Here is a 22838-nt window from a genome sequence, read left to right as displayed (position 1 = left end):
TTCAGAGGAGACTGTGTGAATCAGGCCTTCATGGAACCACTACTAAAGGACACCAATAAGAAGCAGAGACTTTCTTGGACCAAGAAACACGAGCAATGGGCATTAGACCGGTGGAAATCTGTCCTTTGGTCTGGTGAGTCCAAATTTGATATTTTTGGTTCCAACCGCCGTGTCTTTGTGAGATGCAGTGTGGGACCACAGAGTGAAGGAAAAGCAGCCAACAAGTGTTCAGCATATGTGGGAACTCCTTCAAGACTGTTGGAAAAGCATTCCAGATGAAGCTGGTTGAGAGAATATCAAGAGTGTGTAAAGCTGTCATCAAGCCAAAGGGTGGCTATTTGAAGAATATAAAATATATTTTGATTTGTATAACACTACATGATTCCATATGTGCTATTTCGCACAAGGTTGTGCGTTTAACTTGACAAACTTAACAAAGATTTTTTATTTTCTCCAATTGATTTCCCAAACCCCAAACCCCTGTCTGGTCTGTCGAGTCTGCTTCGCGAAGCATTCCCAGAAGTATCGGGATGTTTGGTCTCTGGGTTTAGAAACTCTGCGATTAGATTTTTCTCTGGAGAAACGGTGTGTTGCGCTCACAGAAAAAAAACGAACTAAATGGAATTCAAATAAGTGAAGTTATTTCAAAACCGTAAATAAACCAAAATTTCGGGCTAATCACTCAGCACTAGTAGATACATAAAGTGCTTTAATTTCTAAATGGTAAAACAGATACAGTATGAAAATAGCCTCAAATAAATAATATATTCTGTACTGTTGACTCAAACATTTGATCTCAAATCCAAGATGCTGGAGTATAGAGAGAAATATTTTTGTTTTGCTTTACTGTCCAAATACATGGCGTTGACTGTATATACTTTACTAACGACTCTACTCCAAACCCCTCCCAACTGCACAGGCATGGCCAAGGTCCTTAGGAGTAGAAACATTAAGCTTTTAAACAGTATACTTTATTCCCATTTGGAATTGTTGGTAGCCTGCAACCATGGAGGCCTGTTGGATGTGCATACACTTTTCTTTAAACACACGTGTGTGTGTGTGTGTGTGTGTGTGTGTGTGTGGGGCTGGGGGTTGAGGTGCTTGGCTTACCTGTGATGACCCCCGGGGCCTGGGCTGCCATGACGGCTTGGGGCAGGCCACCCAACTGTTGAGAGAGGAGGGCGGGTCCAGCCAGCACCGATGACCCAACCGTCTCCTGGAAGAACAAAGCCAGACATGAGGGTACACCACCTGGACTGTGCCAGTGACGACAAGGACAGAAAATGAGAAAGGCAAAAAAAATTGAGTCGGGATAGTCTGTCCTGGAAGACCAAGGTGTGCATTGTTTTTAGTTTTCTCCTCCAGCACATTAGTGCATTTTATATGGAGCACATCAGTCATGCGCGCATTCACGTGCGTACTTAAATTTGAAATATAATATATTGAAGTGGACACACGTAAAAAAGTGAGGAGTCGGGATCTGGGGCTCACTGGGGACACCCTCTCCCAAAGGAAGGGGGTAATGCAGCGAACTTAAAGCATCTGTCCAGTGTTCCAGATTTCAATTAAATATGACCTAAAATGTATTACAATATGTAATAAATAGATGTCCTTTCCAATTTTTTTAATTAAGGATGTTAAAAAGCAGTTTCTCTGTGCCCTGGTTTGGGTGCATAACAGGAAAAAAAAGAAGGAAAAAAAACAGCTGATTTGCCTGCTCAGCCAATTAGATGAACATACACTTGGATGTTCAAATGAGCTCCAACGTGGGGTCAGAACTACCCCGGCAGGCTTGCCCTTTGCTCATGCTGCAGCAAACCAAGTGAAATAGTATGGATGGATTCAGTATTTGGAAACATATGCTGTATTCCCTGCCAAATAATAGGTTTTGTGCCATTCCCAGAGCTACGCATCCCCTGATTGAGGCTATTCCCCCACATGCACAACCAGACATTGATTGATTGGTTACCGCTTGTGTCAATTAAAGACAATTTCCTCTGATTTTCTACCTGCAGCAACACAAGTTGATAATGCTGGATATACCAGTAAAATCAAAGTGCCTCAAAAAAGTACCTAAAATGCATGGCCCTAGTTATGTATTGCCTGTGTTTGTTTCCAAAAAGGTCAAACTGTCACCCTGTCAGTTTAATATTTCATATACACAAATGACAGCTAATATTAATTGGGACTTACTGAGTCTGGCTTTATGAAACGATACATAACTCAAAGAATATGTCAGAGCTTGAATTGAAATTGAATCTCGAGCCAAAGTAAATTCAATTTGCAACTGACCCCAACAGTGGAACATAGTGTCTACTAAAACGAGGGCACAGACAGTACTGACCTGGGCAGTGATTTTGGCTGTGGCAGCTGCAGCCGCCACAGCTGCAGCAGGGGGGAGTCCGCCAGGTGTGGTCGGAGTGAGCAGGGGCATGGGGGGGGTGACCGCTTTGCCCACACGCAGGTATTGACCCCCTAGGTCAAAGAGGTTCATGGAGGAAACTGCATCCTGGGAGGACTGAGCCTTGTCGTACTCTAACGGGTGGCAGATGGGAAACCAAAGAGATTCAATTAGGGCTGGAACAATTACATATAAATGTGTAACCAACTGTTATGGATGAATACCGCCATGAAAATAAAATAACCGTCATAACTGTAAAAAAAAAAAAAAGTTGGGAATTTGTGCGTTTGAGTCCGTTTCTGCTGTAACATGGACTCTACACGGTGATGAAACTTTGTTGCTCCTTGCTAAAACAAGAAAGGTGTTGTAGCAAACAAGTCTTTGGTTGCCTAGGCAGCGCCCCCCTTACTGCAGCAGCAGCACATGCAGTTAGGAGTGGAAAAGAGGAGAAAATGTGCAGCATGACTGTCACAGCCCTAGATTCAATACCTGATTGTCTTATTAGGGAGGCATGTTTAACAGATGCATAATATAGTACTGGCATGAATATTATTATAACATGATTGCTATTACCTGATTATCACCCAAAGTTATGATACATTAACTAAACTGGCCACCCCACATAGCCTGGTTCCTCTCTAGGTTTCTTCCTAGGTTTTGGCCTTTCTAGGGAGTTTTTCCTAGCCACCGTGCTTCTACACCTGCATTGCTTGCTGTTTGGGGTTTTAGGCTGGGTTTCTGTACAGCACTTTGAGATATCAGCTGATGTACGAAGGACTATATAAATAAAATTTGAACTCAGCAAAAGAAGAAATGTCCTCTCACTGTCAACTGCGTTTATTTTCAGCAAACTTAACATGTTCAAATATTTGTATGAACATAACAAGATTCAACAACTGAAATATAATTCATGCTAGCTAGCTGAATGGAACTGTTTTGATTTGAATGCCACAACACCGGAGAAGCCTGAAGTGAGAAGACTGCCCGAATGGAAATGACTTGAAATAGTGAAGATTTTCTACTCTGGGCCTACGCGCCATTGGTGGCATCACCCAAGTGGGTGCTACACAAGTATTAGTGGAAGAGTAGCTAGCTATCTACAAAGCCCAAATGCACAGAGTTCTCAGTCAGTCTCTGACTTTTAGATGAACTGTCTTCAAAGTAATGACTCGGGATGTCGGGGTTTGATACGAAAGCTTCTTTTAGTAATAATACTTGTTCACGTTACATTTAACAACTTTAGATTCTACAGAGCAATGCAGGTAAGATGCTATCGGAAAGTCAGCTTAATCACCTTGCACCTGCACATATTTGGCGCGTTATCTCTCTCATTCCTGTCGCAAGGCATTCTGGAACTTGCAGTCAAAAGCTGGGGCGGCGGGGTAGCCTAGTGGTTAGAGCGTAACCGGAAGGTTGCGAGTTCAAACCCCCGAGCTGACAAGGTACAAATCTGTCGTTCTACCCCTGAACAGGCAGTTAACCCGCTGTTCCTAGGCCGTCATTGAAAATAAGAATTTGTTCTTAACTGACTTGCCTGGTTAAATAAAGGTAAAAAAATAAATAAATCAATACTAACCAATACAATTACATATGTAAATAACTGTAAAGAAATATCTTTAGATACAGCTCCATGAATTAACATTAACTCTGTAACACATTAAAGTTACAACATCCCCCCCCCGATGAACAACTGTGTTCATCTAGATCTCTAGGCAGTATATCAACTAAATAGGTCTCCTCAACAAAGTCCCTGAAGCAGTACGAACTGAACATGATCTAACTAAGCCATCTCGGCCTGGAAACAGTTCCTCAATCTTTCCTAGTTTCCAGGTTTGTCTGGGTGTGTTATCTTCTCCAATGAGTACAACGTCACCCGCTTTCAGTGGGGTGGGCTGTGGTGTGTCACAGCAGTGTGCTGACTTTAGATCCAGCAAGTAGTCTCTTCGCCAACTGTTCCAGAAACTGGTCACAAGTCTCTGCCTGTACTTCCATCTGCGTGTCATTTCCCCCTTGTTTAACGTTGGGTGCTGAGTGTCAGCTGGAAATGGCTTTGGAGGCAAAGAGGTTAGTCTTTTGCCCACCAGGAAGTGTGCTGGGGTCAGGGGTTGTGGTTCATAAACCTCATTGTGCACAAAGGTCAGAGGCCTAGAATTTAGGATAGCTTCAACCTCTGTCAGGACTGTGCACATCTCTTCAAAATTAAGTGAAGCTCTCCCAAGAACCTTTCGCATGTTTTTACTGACCTGACGAGTCTTTCGCAGAATCCGCCCCACCAGGCTGCTCGCTCTGCGATGAACCTCCAGGTGATGCCCCTTTCTGAGAAGAACGCCAAGAGTTTGGGCTCTTCGATTGCCTTCCACAGCTCTTTCAAGTCCTGATCAGCTCTCATGAACGTTTTTGCATTGTCTGAGTAGATTACCTTGCATAATCCTCTCCTTGAGATGAATCTTTTTAGAGCGAACAGGAATGTCTCTGTTGACTGATCTGAGACCAGTTCCAAATGCACTGCTCTGGTTACAGCACAAGTGAACAGTGCAATGTATGTCTTCTTCACAGAACCATTTTCTTTCACATAGAGCGGTCCTGCAAAATCCACACCTGTGACTTCGATTGCCTTCCACAGCTCTTTCAAGTCCTGATCAGCTCTCATGAACGTTTTTGCATTGTCTGAGTAGATTACCTTGCATAATCCTCTCCTTGAGATGAATCTTTTTAGAGCGAACAGGAATGTCTCTGTTGACTGATCTGAGACCAGTTCCAAATGCACTGCTCTGGTTACAGCACAAGTGAACAGTGCAATGTATGTCTTCTTCACAGAACCATTTTCTTTCACATAGAGCGGTCCTGCAAAATCCACACCTGTGACTTCGAATGGTGGGGATTCAGTTATTATGTATTTTGGTAAAGGCGCAGTGACCTGCTGTCTGGCCCTTGCCTTGAATCTCTTGCACACTATACATCTTGCCACTGTGCTCTTGACTAGCTGCCTAGCACTCAAGATCTAGTATCGCTCTCTGATTTGTACTAGAGTGTCTCTTGCTCCAGAATGCATCACCTTCTCATGGTGGTACTGTATCAGCATTTCTGAGTATCTGGACTTATTGGGCAGAAACCATGGGTGCTGCTCTCTGAATGTGAAGTTGGACTGTTGCAGTCTTCCTCCTACACTGAGTAGTTCGTGTTTGTCCAGGAAAGGTTTCAGTTCTCTGATTTTACAGTCATTGTTTAGGCTTTTTCCTGCCGTCAGTAGTTTGATCTCCAGTCCAAAACTCTGTTGTTGTGTTACCTTAATCCAGTACTTTTCTGCATTGAACAGTTTATCAGCAGTCAGTTCACCTTGCATCTTTATGGTTGTATGAGCATTGGCTATGAATCTCTTTATCCAGGCGGTGACTCTGAACACTCTTTTCAGTTTGCTGTACCTTTCAAACTCCAACACAGGTTCAGTGCTGTCTGTGCTGCTTGCTGCGAGTTGTACAGTAACCTGGCAACTGGACTTCAGTTCTATATTCACCTCTTCCGGAACCTTGTTATCATCAGTCTCTTCGGACTGATTGGGTGATGTCAGAATTCTGGGTCCATTCCACCATAGCTCGCTCTGTGTCAAGTTTCGAACAGTTTGTCCTCTTGTAGGGAGGTCAGCTGGATTCGTTTTCCCTTCAATATGTGACCATGACTCTGGATTGGTCAAGGACTGGATCTCCGTCACTCTGTTCGCAACAAACTGTCTCCATTTCTGAACTGAGCTGCAAATCCAATGCAGCACGATCATCGAGTCTGTCCACATTTTGATCTGTTTTTCTTCCATTTTCAGTGTGGTCATCAAGTTGTTTGCTAGTTTCGCTCCAATCACAGCTCCCATGAGCTCCAGGCGTGGCAGTGTCATTTTCTTAAGTGGGGCTACCCTGGACTTGGATGCGACTAGACTTGTTGTTTCCCTGTCTTGTGACTCACCTTGCAGGTCAGCTACTGCACTGTAAGCCCTTTCACTTGTATCACAGAACACGTGTAGTTTCAGGGTGTGGTTATTCTGTGGCCGCATGTCTGTTCTGTACCACCTTGGTATGGTGAGCTGGTGTAACTGGGGTAGTTCTGAACACCACTGTTGCCATTCTCGTGTCAGATCAGGTGGTAATTCTTCGTCCCAGCTGAGTCCCCTCTGCCACATTTGCAGAGGTCCATGCCTGCAATCGACAGCATTCGCTTTGCAGTTGTTGTCACAAGGTAAGCCTCTTCAACATTGCGTGAACTTGCAATGAAGTCATCTACATAGAGTTCATCAAGTGGGATGAACATGCAGGTCGCCTCGGCGACACTTGACATGGACACGGGTCCCTGCACCGACCATCCAAAGGTGGTCTCTAAAGCAACTAGCGTCTCCGTCAGTCGCTCTACTCTGCCTGATACTATCTGCCAGTAGTAGTCTGCTCCTATCAGGACAGAGAGTTCAGGATCATTGTCATCTCCTGGAAAGTCTGCGAGCTGCAGTCCCCTTTTACTGAGCTCATGCTGAATCCGTTCACCAGGAACCTTCATCACAGCTGTGCACACTTGTGGGGTTTCAATTGCCTCTCTCTCTATTCTCTGCTGTTTGTCCCAGACATTCTCCAAGATGAATTTCACTGTGTTGCGTTGGGATGTTGCTGGGGCAGAGGAGTGTGAAGAGTGAGGGCCTCTTGTCTGATTACTGGTAGCTTCAAGCCCTTCGCAAGGTTTTAATGTATGAAGCTTGTCTGACTGCCTCCATCTATAAGCAACGATTTATTTCCTGCCCAATGGGCCTTCTAACCATGCCTTTGCCATTTGTAGCAACACAGTGTTCTGTCCATCTGGTTTCATCCTCACTGAATGGGGAATAACTGAGGAAACTACAGCATCTACAGAAACAGTAGGGGGTTGCACCTCACTGCTCTTACTGGTACACACAGCAATGTGATGTCTGCTTCCACATGTTGCACATGACACATCTTTGACCGTACAGAATTTTGCTATGTGTCTCTGTCCTAAACATACAAAGCATCTTCCCATGTTCTTTAGTTTTTCTTTGCGTGTAGCAATATTGTAGTCAGTGCAGTTTTCTGATTTGTGGTCTGCACTGTCACAAAATAGACTGTTTTGTTCCTTCTGACTGGCTGTATGCAGTGCTGCAGCAGAGGGCATGTTGGGTATTTTTGTTTTCATTTCATTGGAGAAGCATGACCTGTTCCATGGTTTGCTCTCTTTGTTGGTTGCATGATCTTGTCATTTGTAGCGCTCTCTCCCTGCTCTGAACCTCTTTCTGTTCCATTCATCATCTACTCCCCTCTGACGACTATAGTCAAGAGCTATGTCCTCTGGAATCATCTGTAGTAAGATTGGGCATAGTAGGCTTCCATAGGTTTCTGACACTACACCCAGTGATTCCAGGCTCTTAATCTGAATTTCACATTCATCATATAGCTGCTTCAATGCATTTAGATCAGAGGATTTCTCCACAGGTGTGAGATTCAGCAGCTTTGACATATGAGCACTAATCACAAGATCTTTCCTTCCAAATCTGCTCGAGTAGAGCGATTGCATCATCATAGTTACTGTCTGTTAACATCAGTCCTGCTACTGCCTTTGCAGCTGGTCCAGTGAGATATGTTTTCAGATAGATAAACTTCTCAGTGAATCATTGTTGTGAATAGCAGTCTCATACGGGCTCCAAAACTCCTGCCACATACTGACATCTCCATAGAATTTCTCAATAATCAACTTTGGTAGCCTTACTGATTGTCGCTGTGATCTCTTTGAGTTAGCGTCACTCACCCGTGCTGGTAGTGGATTGTTTCTTCGTTATCACTCGTTGTGCACGGCTCTTCAGCATGATAATGCGCTCTTTGTAATCCTCCGTGCATGCAATCTCTGCCTCCAATCCGTCCAATGGCGTTAACTGTTCAATTCCACGATCAAGTTCAAACAAACTGTCCTCCTTAGTTGAAAACAATTCCAACAATGTACTCAAGTGATCGGTATCCGGATTTGACTGGGATATTTCCACGTCAATCTGATTCAAAATCCGTGTTGTTGTTGCGCCTCGAATGGTACCCCGCTTTTGACTCATTCTTTCTGCTTCATGCCGACGTTCCTCCTCAGCCATTTCAGCCACTTCTTCGTCGCAGCTCATCTCCCGGGTTTCGGCACCAAATTTTAGATTAACTGTCTTCATAGTAATGACTCGGGACGTCGGGTTTGATATGAAAGCTTCTTTTCGTAATAATACTGGCTCACGTTACACTGACCAGCTATTCCCCTTGGCTGGGTTCGAGATGCTCCCCTCCTCCAGACCATCGATACATTCTCCACTAAAACCATCCAAAATACTTCAACAACTGCCTGATGACTTAAATTTCTTAATAAACCTGTATCACATTTATTGATTTATATTGGTTTTCTAGAATTTTCTGTTGTATACACAACTGAACTTGTAGCTGCCATGTACAGTGCATTCGGAAAGTATTCAGACTCAGTGACTTTGCCCACAATTTGTTTCATTACAGACTTATTCTAATATGGATTAAATTGTATGTTTTCCCTTATCAATCTTCGCACAATACCCCATAATGACAAAGCAAGTTTCCATAATGACAAAGCAAAATAAGTTTATAGAAAATCTTGCTAATTTATTCAGAATAAAAAATTTGCAATAAATGTATTTACTTACAGTAACAGTCAAAAGGTTTGGACACCTACTTATTCAAGAGTTTTTCTTTATTTTTACTGAGGTCTACATTGTAGATTCATCAAAGTAGCCACCCATTGCCATGATGACAGCTTTGCACACTCTTGGCATTCTCTCAACCGGCTTCACCTGGAATGCTTTTCCAACAGTCTTGAAGGAGTTGCCACATATGCGGAGCACTTGTTGGCTGCTTTTCCTTCACTCTGTGGTCCGACTCATCCCAAACCATCTCAATTGTGGAGGCCAGGTCATCTGATGTAGCACTCTCCTTCTTGGTCAAATAGCCCTTACACAGCCTGAAGGTGTGTTGGGTCATTTTCTTGTTGAAAAATAATTGATAGTCCCACTAAACCCAAACCAGATAGGATGGCGTATCGCTGCAGAATGCTGTGGTAGCCATGCTGGTTAAGTATCCCTGAATTCTAAATAAATCGCAGACAATGTCACCAGCAAAGCACCCCCATACCATCACACCTCCTCCTCCATGCGTCACGGTGGGAACCACACATGCAGAGATCATCCATTCACCTACTCCGCATCTCACAAAGACACGGCGGTTGGAACCAAAAATCACAAATTTGGACTCATCAGACCAAAGGACAGATTTCCACCGGTCTCCTTGCCTTAATGGTGTATTTTAGTAGTGGAGGATTTAAACCACGAAGGCCTTATTCATACGGTCTCCTCTGAACAGGCAATGTTGAAATGTGTCTGTTACTTGAACTCTGTGAAGCAATTTCTGCGGCTAGTAACTCTAATGAACTTATCCTCTGCAGTAGAGGTAACTCTGGGTCTTCCTATCCTGTAGCGGTCCTCATGAGAGCCAGTTTCATCATAACGCTTGATGGTTTTTGCGACTGCATTTGAAGGAACTTTCAAAGTTCTTGATATTTTCCGGATTGACTGACCTTCATGTCTTAAAGTGACGATGGACTGTTGTTTGTCTTTGCTTATTTGAGCTGTTCTTGCCAAGATATGGACTTAGACCTATTTGGTGAAAGACCAACTTCTGTATACCACCCTACGTTGTCACAACACAAATTATTGGCTCAAACGCTTTAAGGAAATACATTCCACAAATTAACTCCTAACAAGGCACACCTGTTAATTGAAATACATTCCAGGTGACTACCTCCTGAAGCTGGTTGAGAGAATGCAAAGGGTGGCTACTTTGAAGAATCTAAAATATATTTTGATTCGTTTAACACTTCGCTGGTGACTACATGTATCCATATGTGTTGTTTCAAAGTTTCGATGTCTTCACCGTTATTCTACAATGTAGACAATAGTCAAAATAAAGAAAAACCCTTGAATGAGTAGGTGGGTCCACATTTTTGACTGATACTGTAAGTATTCAGACCCTTTGATGGGACTCAGAATTGAGCTCAGGTGGATTCTGTTTCCATTAATCATCGTTGAGATGTTTCTACAACTTCATTGGAGTGCACCTGTGGTAAATTCAATTGATTGGACATGTTTTTGGAAAGGCACACACATGCCTATATAAAGGTCCCACACAGTTGACAGTGCATGTCAGAGCAAAAACCAACCCATGAAGTCGAAGGAATTGTCCGTAGAGCTCAGAGACAGGATTGTGTTGAGGCACAGATCTGGGGAAGGGTACCAACAAATGTATGGAAGCAGCATTGAAAGTCCCCAAGAACACAGTAGCCTCCATCCTTCTTAAATGGAATACGTGTGGAACCACCAAGACTTCTCCTAGAACTGGCCGCCCAGCCAAACTGAGCAAATGGGGGAGATGGGCCTTGGACAGGGAGGTAACCAAGAACGTGATGGTCACTCTGTCAGAGTTCCAGAGAGCCACTCCTCATTAAAAAGCAAAATGACAGCCCGAAGCGGACCCTTTGTTCGGACCACCATCCAGGACATTGGATCTAATCCCAGAGGCCAACCCAAAACAACGTCGCCGCAGCAGAGGTAGACGGAGCTGTGTCCTGGTCAGACTTCGAAGGTGTGCACACCACCCACCGCTTCCGAACATATTTACTCGCCAATGTCAATTTTCTAGACAACAAGGTAGATTAAATTAGGGCAAGGGTTGCCTTCCAGAGAGACAGAGATTGTAACATACTCTGTTTCACAGAAACATGGCTCTCTCTGGATATGTTGTAAGAGTCGGTACAGCCACCCGGGTTTCGTCATGTGTAGCGGCGAAAGAAACAAACATCACTCTGGTAAGAAGGGCAGGGGTGTATGCCTCATGATTAACAACTCATGGTGTAATCATAACAACATACAGGAACTCAAGTCCTTTTGTTCACCTGACCTAGAATTCCTTAAAATCAAATGCCGACCACATTATCTCCCAAGAGAATTCTCATTGATTACAGTCACAACTGTGTATATCACCCCCAGCAGATACCTCGACGGCCCTCAAGGAACTTCACTGGACTACGCAAACTAGAAACCAAATATCCTGAAGCTGCATTTATTGTAGCTGGGGATTTTAACAATGCTAATTTCAGAACAAGGCTACCTAAATTCTACCAGCACATTGACGAAAGCACATTGACTGGAGCACCGCAGGCAATACACTGGAACACTGCTACTCTAACTTCCACGATACATACAAGGCCCTACCCCGCCCTCCCTTCCTCAAATCCGACCACGAGTCTATCTTGCTCCTACTGTCTTATAGGCAGAAGCTCAAACAGGATTTACCTGTGACTAGAACCATTCAACGCTGGTCTGACCAAATGGAATCCACTCTTCAAGATTGTTTCGATCACGAGGACTGGGAAATGTTCTGGGAAGCCTCAGAGAATAACATTGATTTTTATGCTGACTCGGTGAGTGACTTTATAAGGAAGTGCATTGGACATGTTGTACCCACTGTGACTATTAAAACCTACCCTAACCAGAAACCGTGGAGGGATAGCGGCATTCGCAAGTGCGAACCACCGCAATCAACCATGGAAAGATGTCGGGGAATATGGTCAAATATAAACAGTGTACAGTGGTTCCTCCTTTAAAAGTTGCGGCACACCTTGCGGGCTGCTGCAGCATTCTGTGGCACGTCATTTAATTCAGAGCCATTTTTTTCTGTTATTGCTAGTTTGACCACCAGAGGGCATCTTTGAGAAGCATTTGATAGTATTCCGTATTGGCATTACCAGACAATTTAAAACCTTTTTTGTAATATAGGATTTGATTTTAAGAAATTTGGCTTCATTAATTTGATTAATATTATGGTGTTTCTAATCATAGAAAAAAATGAAAAACGAAACCCTATGGCGCTGTACAATGTGACGGTCGGGAGTAGGCTACAGGATTGGAAGATTCTAAATGGTTTGCCTTCATTAAAAAACGTTGTTCCAATATTTCTGTAAATCAGTGATATTTATTCCCATAGTATGTTATGGATATATATCTAAATCAACATTTGCATTTTGAAAGTGGATTTTTTAACATTATTTTATTTTTATAAAATATACAAATCCTGGAATGAGTAGGTGTGTCCAAACTTTTGACAAGGTACTTGCTGGAACGGAAAATGACGGTCGGCAGTACAGTACTGGGCTATTTACGAGGAAGGAGTAGGCTGTCCTTGTAAATTAGAATTTGTTCTTAACTGATTTGCCTAGTTAAATAAAGGTTACACTTAGGGTGCATAACATTTCTGCACCCTAATTGTCTAATTCTTGTCTAAACAATACTCAAATGGAGATTAAGTGAAAATAAAAATCTCACTGATTTATCAAGACCAGTCCCCATGCTTGCCTAAGAGTAGCACGAAACGGTGCTAAAATAGTTGTAGGCTTTTGCTTCTAACTTTTATATGCTCTTTAAATAAATAAGACCTACACCATTTTTACTCAACACTAGTAAGACTCATTTCGCCTATAGTAGGCCTACAGTATATCGAAAATATTTTTTTCAATGACGTGGCTCTCTACCAATAATTACATTGAGGATTGGAGGCCTCTAAATTAATATCTAAGGAGCATTTTCCGCTAGGATCTGTGAGAATATCTAAGGGGCTTTAATATAATTATAAATTAATTAATAATAAATCGCTTTGTTTAAAAAGTAACAGTATTTTGGAGATTTCGTTTTCATTTAACGTAGAGTGAGCGAGAAAAAGGCTATTCTTGAACATGGTGTGAGACATTCTCACTAATTTGTAAATAAAGAAAGTTATTTAAAATGATTTATTTCTGGAGAAACCTAACTTGATTATTTAGCAGACATCACTTGCTTATATTTAGTCAACAAATATCTTAAGAATATCATGGAATATTTGAACATTTTCGTTTCTCCATGCTTGAGGAAGCAACACTGATTGACAATACATTTCACATGCTGTTTTGCAAATGGAATAGACAACAGGTGGAAATTATAGGCAATTAGCAAGGAGTGGTTCTGCAGGTGGTGACCACAGACCACTTCTCAGTTCCTATGTTCCCTGGCTGATGTTTTGGTCACTTTTGAATGCTGGCGGTGCTTTCACGCTAGTGGAAGCATGAGACGGAGTCTACAACCCACACAAGTGGCTCAGGTAGTGCAGCTCATCCAGGATGGTACATCAATGCGAGCTGTGGCAAGAAGGTTTGCTGTGTCTGTCAGCGTAGTGTCCAGAGCATGGAGGCGCTACCAGGAGACAGGCCAGTACATCAGGAGACGTGGAGGAGGCCGTAGGAGGGCAACAACCCAGCAGCAGGACCGCTACCTCCACCTTTGTGCAAGGAAGAGCAGGAGGAGCACTGCCAGAGCCCTGCAAAATGACCTCCAACAGGCCACAAATGTGCATGTGTCTGCTCAAACGGTCAGAAACAGACTCCATGAGGGTGGTATGAGGGCCCGACGTCCACAGGTGGGGGTTGTGCTTACAGCCCAAGACCGTGCAGGACGTTTGGCATTTGTCAGAAAACACCAAGATTGGCAAATTCGCCACTGGCGCCCTGTGCTCTACACAGATGAAAGCAGGTTCACACTGAGCACGTGACAGACGTGACAGTCTGGAGACGCCGTGGAGAACGTTCTGCTGCCTGCAACATCCTCCAGCATGACTGGTTTGGCGGTGGGTCAGTCATGGTGTGGGGTGGCATTTCTATGGGGGGGCCGCACAACCCTCCGTGTGCTCGCCAGAGGTAGCCTGACTGCCATTAGGTACCGAGATGAGATCCTCAGACCCCTTGTGAGACCATATGCTGGTGCGGTTGGCCCTGGGTTCCTCCTAATGAAAGACAATGCTCGACCTCATGTGGCTGGAGTGTGTCAGCAGTTCCTGCAAGAGGAAGGCATTGATGCTATGAACTGGCCCGCCCGTTCCCCAGACCTGAATCCAATTGAGCACATCTGGGACATCATGTCTCGCTCCATCCACCACAGACTGTCCAGGAGTTGGCGGATGCTTTAGTCCAGGTCTGGGAGGAGATTCCTCAGGAGACCATCCGCCACCTCATCAGGAGCATGCCCAGGCGTTGTAGGGAGGTCATACAGGCACACTACTGAGCCTCATTTTGACTTGTTAAGGACATTACATCAAAGTTGGATCAGCCTATAGTGTGGTTTTCCACTTTAATTTTGAGTGTGACTCCAAATCCAGACCTCTATGGGTTGATACATTTGAATTCCATTGATCATTTTTGTGTGATTTTGTTGTCAGCACATTAAACTATGTAAAGAAAAAAGTATTTAATAAGAATATTTCATTCATTCAGATCTTGGATATGTTATTTTAGTTATTTAGTCAGCCACCAATTGTGCAAGGTCTCCCACTTAAAAAGATGAGAGGCCTGTAATTTTCATCATAGGTACACTTCAACTATGACAGAATTTTTTTTTTTTTTTAAATCCAGAAAATCACATTGTAGGATTTTTAATTTATTTATTTGCAAATTATGGTGGAAAATAAGTATTTGGTCACCTACAAACAAGCAAGATTTCTGGTTCTCACAGACCTGTAACTTCTTTAAGAGGCTCCTCTGTCCTCCACTCGTTACCTGTATTAATGGCACCTGTTTGAACTTGTTATCAGTATAAAAGACACCTGTCCACAACCTCAAACAGTCACAATCCAAACTCCACTATGGCCAAGACCAAAGAGCTGTCAAAGGACACCAGAAACAAAATTGTAGACCTGCACCAGGCTGGGAAGACTGAATCTGCAATAGGTAAGCAGCTTGGTTTGAAGAAATCAACTGTGGGAGCAATTGTTAGGAAATGGAAGACATACAAGACCACTGATAATCTCCTCGATCTGGGGCTCCACGCAAGATCTCACCCCGTGGGGTCAAAATGATCACAAGAACGGTGAGCAAAAATCCCAGAACCACACGGGGGGACCTAGTGAATGACCTGCAGAGAGCTGGGACCAAAGTAACAAAGCCTACCATCAGTAACACACTACGCCGCCTGCAGTGCCAGACGTGTCCCCTGCTTAAGCCAGTACATGTCCAGGCCCGTCTGAAGTTTGCTAGAGAGCATTTGGTTGATCCAGAAGAAGATTGGGAGAATGTCATATGGTCAGATGAAACCAAAATATAACTCTTTGTTAAAAACTCAACTCGTCGTGTTTGGAGGACAAAGAATGCTGAGTTGCATCCAAAGAACACCATACCTACTGTGAAGCATGGGGGTGGAAACATCATGCTTTGGGGAAGTTTTTCTGCAAAGGGACCAGGACGACTGATCCGTGTAAAGGAAAGAATGAATGGGGCCATGTATCGTGAGATTTTGAGTGAAAACCTCCTTCCATCAGCAAGGGCATTGAAGATGAAACGTGGCTGGGTCTTTCAGCATGACAATGATCCCAAACACACTGCCCAGGCAACAAAGGAGTGGCTTCATAAGAAGCATTTCAAGGTCCTGGAGTGGCCTAGCCAGTCTCCAGATCTCAACCCCATAGAAAATCTTTGGAGGGAGTCGAAAGTCCGTGTTGCCCAGCAACAGGCCCAAAACATCACTGTTCTAGAGGAGATCTGCATGGAGGAATGGGCCAAAATACCAGCAACAGTGTGTGAAAACCTTGTGAAGACTTACAGAAAACGTTTGACCTCTGTCATTGCCAACAAAGGGTATATAACAAAGTATTGAGATAAACATTTGTTATTGACCAAATACTTATTTTCCACCATAATTTTCAAATACATTCCTTAAAAATCCTACAATGTGATTTTCTGGATTTTTTTTCTAATTTTGCCTGTCATAGTTGAAGTGTACCTATGATGAAAATTACAGGCCTCTCTCATCTCTTTAAGTGGGAGAACTTGCACAATTGGTGGCTGACTAAATACTTTTTTGACCCCCTGTAGCTCAAGTTGGGAGGGTTCACACCTAGTTCGGCTATTAGACAATTATTTAGTAAAGGTTGACTAGTCTATTGTTCAGCTAATAGCCCATCCTGCTACTCGTGTGAAAAACTAATAATAATACTTTTCCCCTTTCGACATGTTAAAGATTCCAATTGATAGTGTTTTAACCACAATCAGACCCAACCCCAATTAATACATTTGGGCACAGTCGATAGCGTACTGGACTTCGGGCTAGATTGTTGAGGGTGCGAAACCGGCTCCCTGCTTGTTTCATTATATTATTACGCTGGTCTAAGACAAATAGCCTGGATTGTTACTCCCATCTCATTCCCCACCCTCTTCCACGCGTCATTCAGCACGCTTGTGGGTGTGCTGGCAGGATGTACTGTTTTTTATTCTGTATAAATGAATTACAAATCAGCCTTTACTTAAATAGTTACAATGTGTAATCATTGATGTCTCAGGAGCGGTAAACACTGTTGAAGTGTATAATGAATGAGTTTGATACACCTGGTATTGGATATGGCTGAATTTTGTTTCGCTAAATAGCGATTTTCGTAAATTAACTTTTTGACAAAAAAATAGGCACAATTGTTTGTCTCTACATTAACTAACACATTCCTCTCAATTGTGAATGTTTTGCTTGACTCATTATAACTACTTACATCTGCTTCCCCCGTAATGTTTTGTCAGCCATCTTTGCTGAAGTCACCAGGAACGGGTGGCCCGTGTCAAATTCGTCATTGGAACCACTCGATATGATGGCAATATAAAAACCTTGGGACCCAAATGCATAATGAGTGCTATTACTCCCCTTTGTGGTGGTCTGGAGCAATGAAGCCGGGACGCTGGGTACCTCTAAGTCCTGCGGGGTAAACTTGCAACATTTTAAAGGAGAAACCACTGTATTTATTCCCTCGGCAAGGCAATCAAACAAGTGAAATGCCTGTAAAGGGACTAAGTAGAGTCGCAATTCAACGGCTCAGACACGAGACGGTGGCAGGGTCTACAGGCACTGCAAAAAGAAAACCAGCAACATCACGTACACCGACGTCTTGCATCCTGGTCTTTCTGACAGGCCGCCCCCAGGTGGTGTAGGTAGGAAACAACACCTACACTTCACTGACCCTCAACGCTGAGTCCTCACAAGGGTGTGTGCTCAGTCCCCTCCTGTACTCTCTGTTCACCCATGACTACGTGGCCATGCACGCTCCAACTCAATCATCAAGTTTTGCAGAAGACACAACAGTAGTGGGCTTGATAACCAACATCGATGAGACAGGGAGGAGGTGAGGGCCCTCGGAGTGTGGTGTCAGGAAAACAAGCTCTCACTCAACGTCAACAAAACAAAGGAGATGATTGTGGACTTCAGGAAACAGCAAAGGTAGCACCCCCCTATCCACATCGACGGGACAGTAGTGGAGAAGGTGGAAAGTTTTAAGTTCCTTGGCGTACACATCACAGACAAACTGGAATGATCCACTCACACAGACAGACTCGTGAAGAATGCGCAACAGCGCCTCTTCAACCTCAGGAGGCTGAAGGAATTTGGCCTGTCACCAAAAACCTTCAAACTTTTACAGACGCTCAATTGAGAGCATCCTGACAGGCTCAATCACCGCCTGGTACGGCAACTGCCACCACCCATCAACCGCAAAGCTCTCCAGAGGGTGGTGCGGTCTGTACAACGCATCACCGGGTGCAAACTACCTACACTCCTAGACTCCAAAAGGCACCCGATGTCACAGGAATGCCAAAAAGATCATAAAGGACATCCAGAATGCGAGGTCAGTACAGGTGCATCAAAGCTGGGAACGAGAGACTGAAAAACAGCTTCTATCTCAAGGCCATACAGCCATCACTAACACAGAGAGGCTGCTGCCTACATAGACTCAAATCATTGGCCACTTTAAATAATGGCACTTTAATAATGTCTACATATCTTACATTACTCATCTCAAATGTATATAGTGTATTTTATAGCATCTTGCCTATGCTGCTCAGCCATCGTTCATCCATCTATTTATATGTACATATTCTTATACCATCCCAATAAATTTGTGGGTATAATGTAGTTGTTGTGGAATTGTTAGATATTATGGAACTGTCGGAACAAGAAGCTCCAGCATTTCGCTATTACCATCTGCTAACCATGTGTATGTGACCAATGACATTTGATTTGGATTTAATTTGAGAGATCCTTGATGAAAACCTGTTCCAGGGTGCTCAGAACCTCAGACTGGGGAAAAGGTTAACCTTCCAACAGGACAACGACCCTAAGCATACAGCCAGGACAACGCATGAGTGGCTTCGGGATAAGTCTCTCAATGTCCTTGGGTGGCCCTGCCAGAGCCCGGACTTGATCCCAATCAAACATCTCTGGAGAGACCTGAAAATAGCTGTGCAGTAATGCTCCCCATCCAACCTGACAGAACTTGAGAGGATCTGCAGAGAAGAATGGGTGAAACTCCCCAAATACAGGTGTGCCAAGCTTGTAGCGTCATACCCAAGAAGACTTGAGGCTGTAATCGCTGCCAGTGGTACTTCAAAGTACTGAGTAAAGAAAGGGTCTGAATACTTATGTAAATGTTTTATCAAATTATTATTATTTTTTTTAAAATACATTTACAAAAATGTTCTAAAAACCTGTTTTTGCTTTATCATTATGGGGAATTGTGTGTAGATTGAAGCTGTAGCTTAACAAAATGTGGAAAAGATCAGAGGACCAAACACACTGAAATAATACTAAACCAAAAAAATATATATATCTTTGTTGATTTAACTGCATTATTTAATTTGTTTCAAGGGGGTTAGTTTGCAACCAATTTAACGTCGCAGTCTGGAGATGTTTTCCTCACCAATAAAGCCGAAGCTCTTGTGTTTCCCTGTAGTGGGGTCTCTCGCTAGAGTGCATGACTTGATCCGGCCGAACGCCTCAAACACACTCTTGATGTCCTCGTCCGAGAGGTCGGGGTGCACAGACGCCACATATATTCGGTTGAAGGCGCGTGCCTCTTCTGCCAGCTGGTCAATGATCGGCTGGGCCTGTCCGATGTTGCTCGGTCGTCCCACCTTAAAGTGTGATGCGTTAAAATAGTGTAGTCATGGCATTGAGCAAAGAAAAATCAAGTTACTCTTTAAAAATTGACAGCAGAGCTCACCTTAATGTTTCTCCCTCCCAGCATAACGGAGTTCATCTGCTCAAGGGATAGCTGGGCTGCCTCAGGCACCTCATACTCCACAAACGCAAAACCCTGAGGGACAGGGGAACAACAAAAAAGTCAGGCTTCAACCTGAAGCAGGGAGACTGGTCTTTGCAAAGGGGATTTACCTGTTTGGGAAACAATGGCTATACGCTCTGAAGAAACTTCAAACTAAAATTAAAATACATTTGTTAGGGTTTATTTATTTGAACCTTTTTGGGATAGGGGGCAGCATTTTACTTTTGGATGAATAGCGTGCCCAGAGTGAACTGCCTTCTACTCTGTCCCAGATGCTAATATATGCATAGTAGTATTAGTATTGGATAGAAAACACTGAAGTTTCTAAAACTGTTTGAATGATGTCTGTGAGTGTAACAGCACTCATATGGCAGGCGAAAACCTGAGAAAAATCCAACCACGAAGTGGGAAATATGAGGTTTGTAGTTTTTCAAAGCTTGGCCTACCGAATACAGTGTCTATGGGGTCAAGTTGCACTTCCTAAGGCTTCCACTAGATGTCAATCGCCTTTAGAAACTTGTTTCAGGCTTCTGCTATGAAGGAGGGGGTAATGGGAGCTGAATGAGTCATGGGTCTGGCAGAGTGTCTCAGGCTCGTGATGCGCGCTCCTGACAGAGTTAGGTCTCGTTCCAGTGCTTTACTTCAGACAATGAAATACTCCGGTAGGAACCGTATTGATGATTTATGTTAAAAACATCCTAAAGATTGATTCCATACATCGTTTGACTTGTTTCTACGACCTGTAATGGAACTTTGAGTTTTTGTCTGGACGAAGAGCTCGCGCCTCATGAAGATGGATTACTGGGCTGAACACACTAACAACAAGTGGCTATTTGGACATAAATGGACTTTATGGAACAAATCAGTAATTTATTGTCGAACTGGGATTCCTAGGAGTGCCTTCTGATGAATATCATCAAAGGTAAGTGAATATTTATAGTGTTATTTCTAACTTCTGTTGACTCTAACATGGCGGATATCTCTCTGGCTCGATTGGGCTCTCAGCACCGTTCTCAGATTATGCTTTTTCCATAAAGTTTTTTTGAAATCTGACACAGCGGTTGCATTAAGGAGAAGTCCATCTTTAATTCTGTGAATAACACTTGTATCTTTTATCAATGTTTATTATGAGTATTTCTACAAAATCACCAGATGTTTTGGAAGCAGAACATTACTGCACGTAACGCGCCAATGTAAACTGAGATTGTTGGATATAAATATGCACATTATCGAACAAAACATACATGTATTGTGTAACATGATGTCCTATGAGTGTCATGTGATGAAGATCATCAAAGGTTAGTGATGAAGATCATCTAAGGTTAGTGATTAATTTTATCTATATTTCTGCTTTTTGTGACTCCTATCTTTGGCTGGAAAAATGGCTGTGTTTTTTTGACTTGGCTATGACCTAACAATCATATGTTGTGCTTTCACTGTAAAGCATTTTTGAAATTGGACACGATGGGTAGATTAACAAGAAGTTCCTTTCATTTGCTGTATTGGACTTGTTATTGTGTGAAAGTTACATATTTCCCCACAATATTTTTGAATTTTGCACCCTGCCTTTTCAGCGGAATGTTGTCAAGGGGTTCCGCTAGCGGAACGCCTGCCCTAGAAAGGTTTTAAGAGGTATGGTAGCTGCAACTACCATCAATACTCATGGTTAATAACTTACTCCTAATTACAAGAGATTGCTTACAATTATATTGCAGGGCAGGATAGTTGCAAAAATATTGATGACTGTAACACACTGCACCAACAACTTAAAGGGGAATTCCACCGCTTTTCAACCAAATTTTCATTATCTCCAGCACAATACCAGTGTCTACATACACTGAGTGTACACAACATTATGAGCAACTGTTATTGAGAGAATGATCAGATGAAAGCTATGATGTCACTAAGCTTATTGATGTCACTTGTTAAATCCAATTTGATCCGTGTAGATGAAGGGGAGGAGACAGGTTAAAGGATTTTTAAGCCTTGGACTGTGTATGTGTGCCATTCAGAGGGTGAATGGGCAAGACAAAATATGGTAGTAGGCGCCAGGCGCACCAGTTTGTGTCAAGAACTGCAACGCTGCTACAGTTCCCTGTGTGTAGCAGGAATGGTCCACCACTCAAAGGACATCCAGCCAACTTGACACAACTGTGGGAAGCATCGGCATCAACGTGGGCCAGCATCCCTGTGGAACGCTTGAAACCTTGGAGTCCATTCCCCGACAAATTGAGGCTCTGCTGAGGGCAAAAGGGTATGCAACTCAATATTAGGAAGGGGGTCCTAATGTTTTGTACACTCAGTGTATGTGAAAGCAGCGCATTTCAAGTTTTGTCTAACAAATTTCTAAAGTTAAAAGGTTCTACCCAATGACATCATCAAAAGTTAAACCCTTTTAAAAACAATGATTTTCAAACACTGAGATTCGCGGTGACGGTAAGTTCAGATAAAAAAAAATAAAAAGACAATAAATATACATTTGCAAAATACCAGTAAAGTAATACTTGTCATAACACATTACGACACAGTAATAACAGCTGACATAACTTGTCATACATAACCTGTTATAATATAATCATAACACTGTCATGATATATTTAGACCTGTTGTGACATATATTGCGTTATTTTATGGCTGTTATGACACCTAAATAAGTGTCAAAACCTACCACACGAGGCAAGGCATTACATTACACCATAGCCTACATGTCAACTGTATGTTTTATTTATATAATTCTTCTTTAAATTGACCATGTTAAATTATCATTGTAATTGCACACACCTACCCCAATATTCTGTTGCTGATGACTGGGCTGAATGCAGGAGCAGATTTCAGGAGCAGGACGAGACACCCTCTTTTTGATTGATATAAGGGCATGATGACGGTAATAATGCTTTTTGTTAGTGTCATAAAGTGTATTTTCTTATTCCACGTAAAGTGACACAGTATGGTCATAACGAGTCATGAGAGTGTCATAAAATGTTTTATCTACATGTTATTTAAAATATGATGGGGAAAAAAACAACTAAAGAATGAATTTATGAGAAACTTTCAAACAAAAGGAAACTTATTGGTAGGGAAAAAAATAATTTGAATAAATATGTATATTGAAACTCTTATGTAGGTGTCATAGCCAGCCATAAAAATAGCGCAATATTTATCACAACAAGTGTAAATATATGGGTCGTGACAGTGTTATGCAATGTCAGGTTATGACAAGTTATGTCAACTGTTAT

The 22838-nt window shown here is 42.8% G+C and overlaps 1 protein-coding gene across 1 annotated transcript in view; it reads right to left on the bottom strand.

Moving 5' to 3' along the window:
* Positions 1–22838, bottom strand: part of puf60a (poly-U binding splicing factor a) — a 76355-nt gene that overhangs the window by 18113 nt on the left and 35404 nt on the right. The window contains exons 6-9 of the mRNA XM_035800586.2: positions 19543–19635; positions 19240–19453; positions 2345–2535; positions 1111–1216 (exon numbers count right to left, since the gene is read on the bottom strand). Coding sequence (XP_035656479.1) covers positions 1111–1216; positions 2345–2535; positions 19240–19453; positions 19543–19635 — 604 coding nt within the window. The remainder of the gene's footprint in view (positions 1–1110; positions 1217–2344; positions 2536–19239; positions 19454–19542; positions 19636–22838) is intronic.

Source organism: Oncorhynchus keta, chromosome 23, assembly GCF_023373465.1.
Source record: "Oncorhynchus keta strain PuntledgeMale-10-30-2019 chromosome 23, Oket_V2, whole genome shotgun sequence".
In the NCBI taxonomy this organism is placed as follows: Eukaryota; Metazoa; Chordata; class Actinopteri; order Salmoniformes; family Salmonidae; genus Oncorhynchus; species Oncorhynchus keta.
This window is presented reverse-complemented; position numbering and strand designations above follow the sequence as displayed.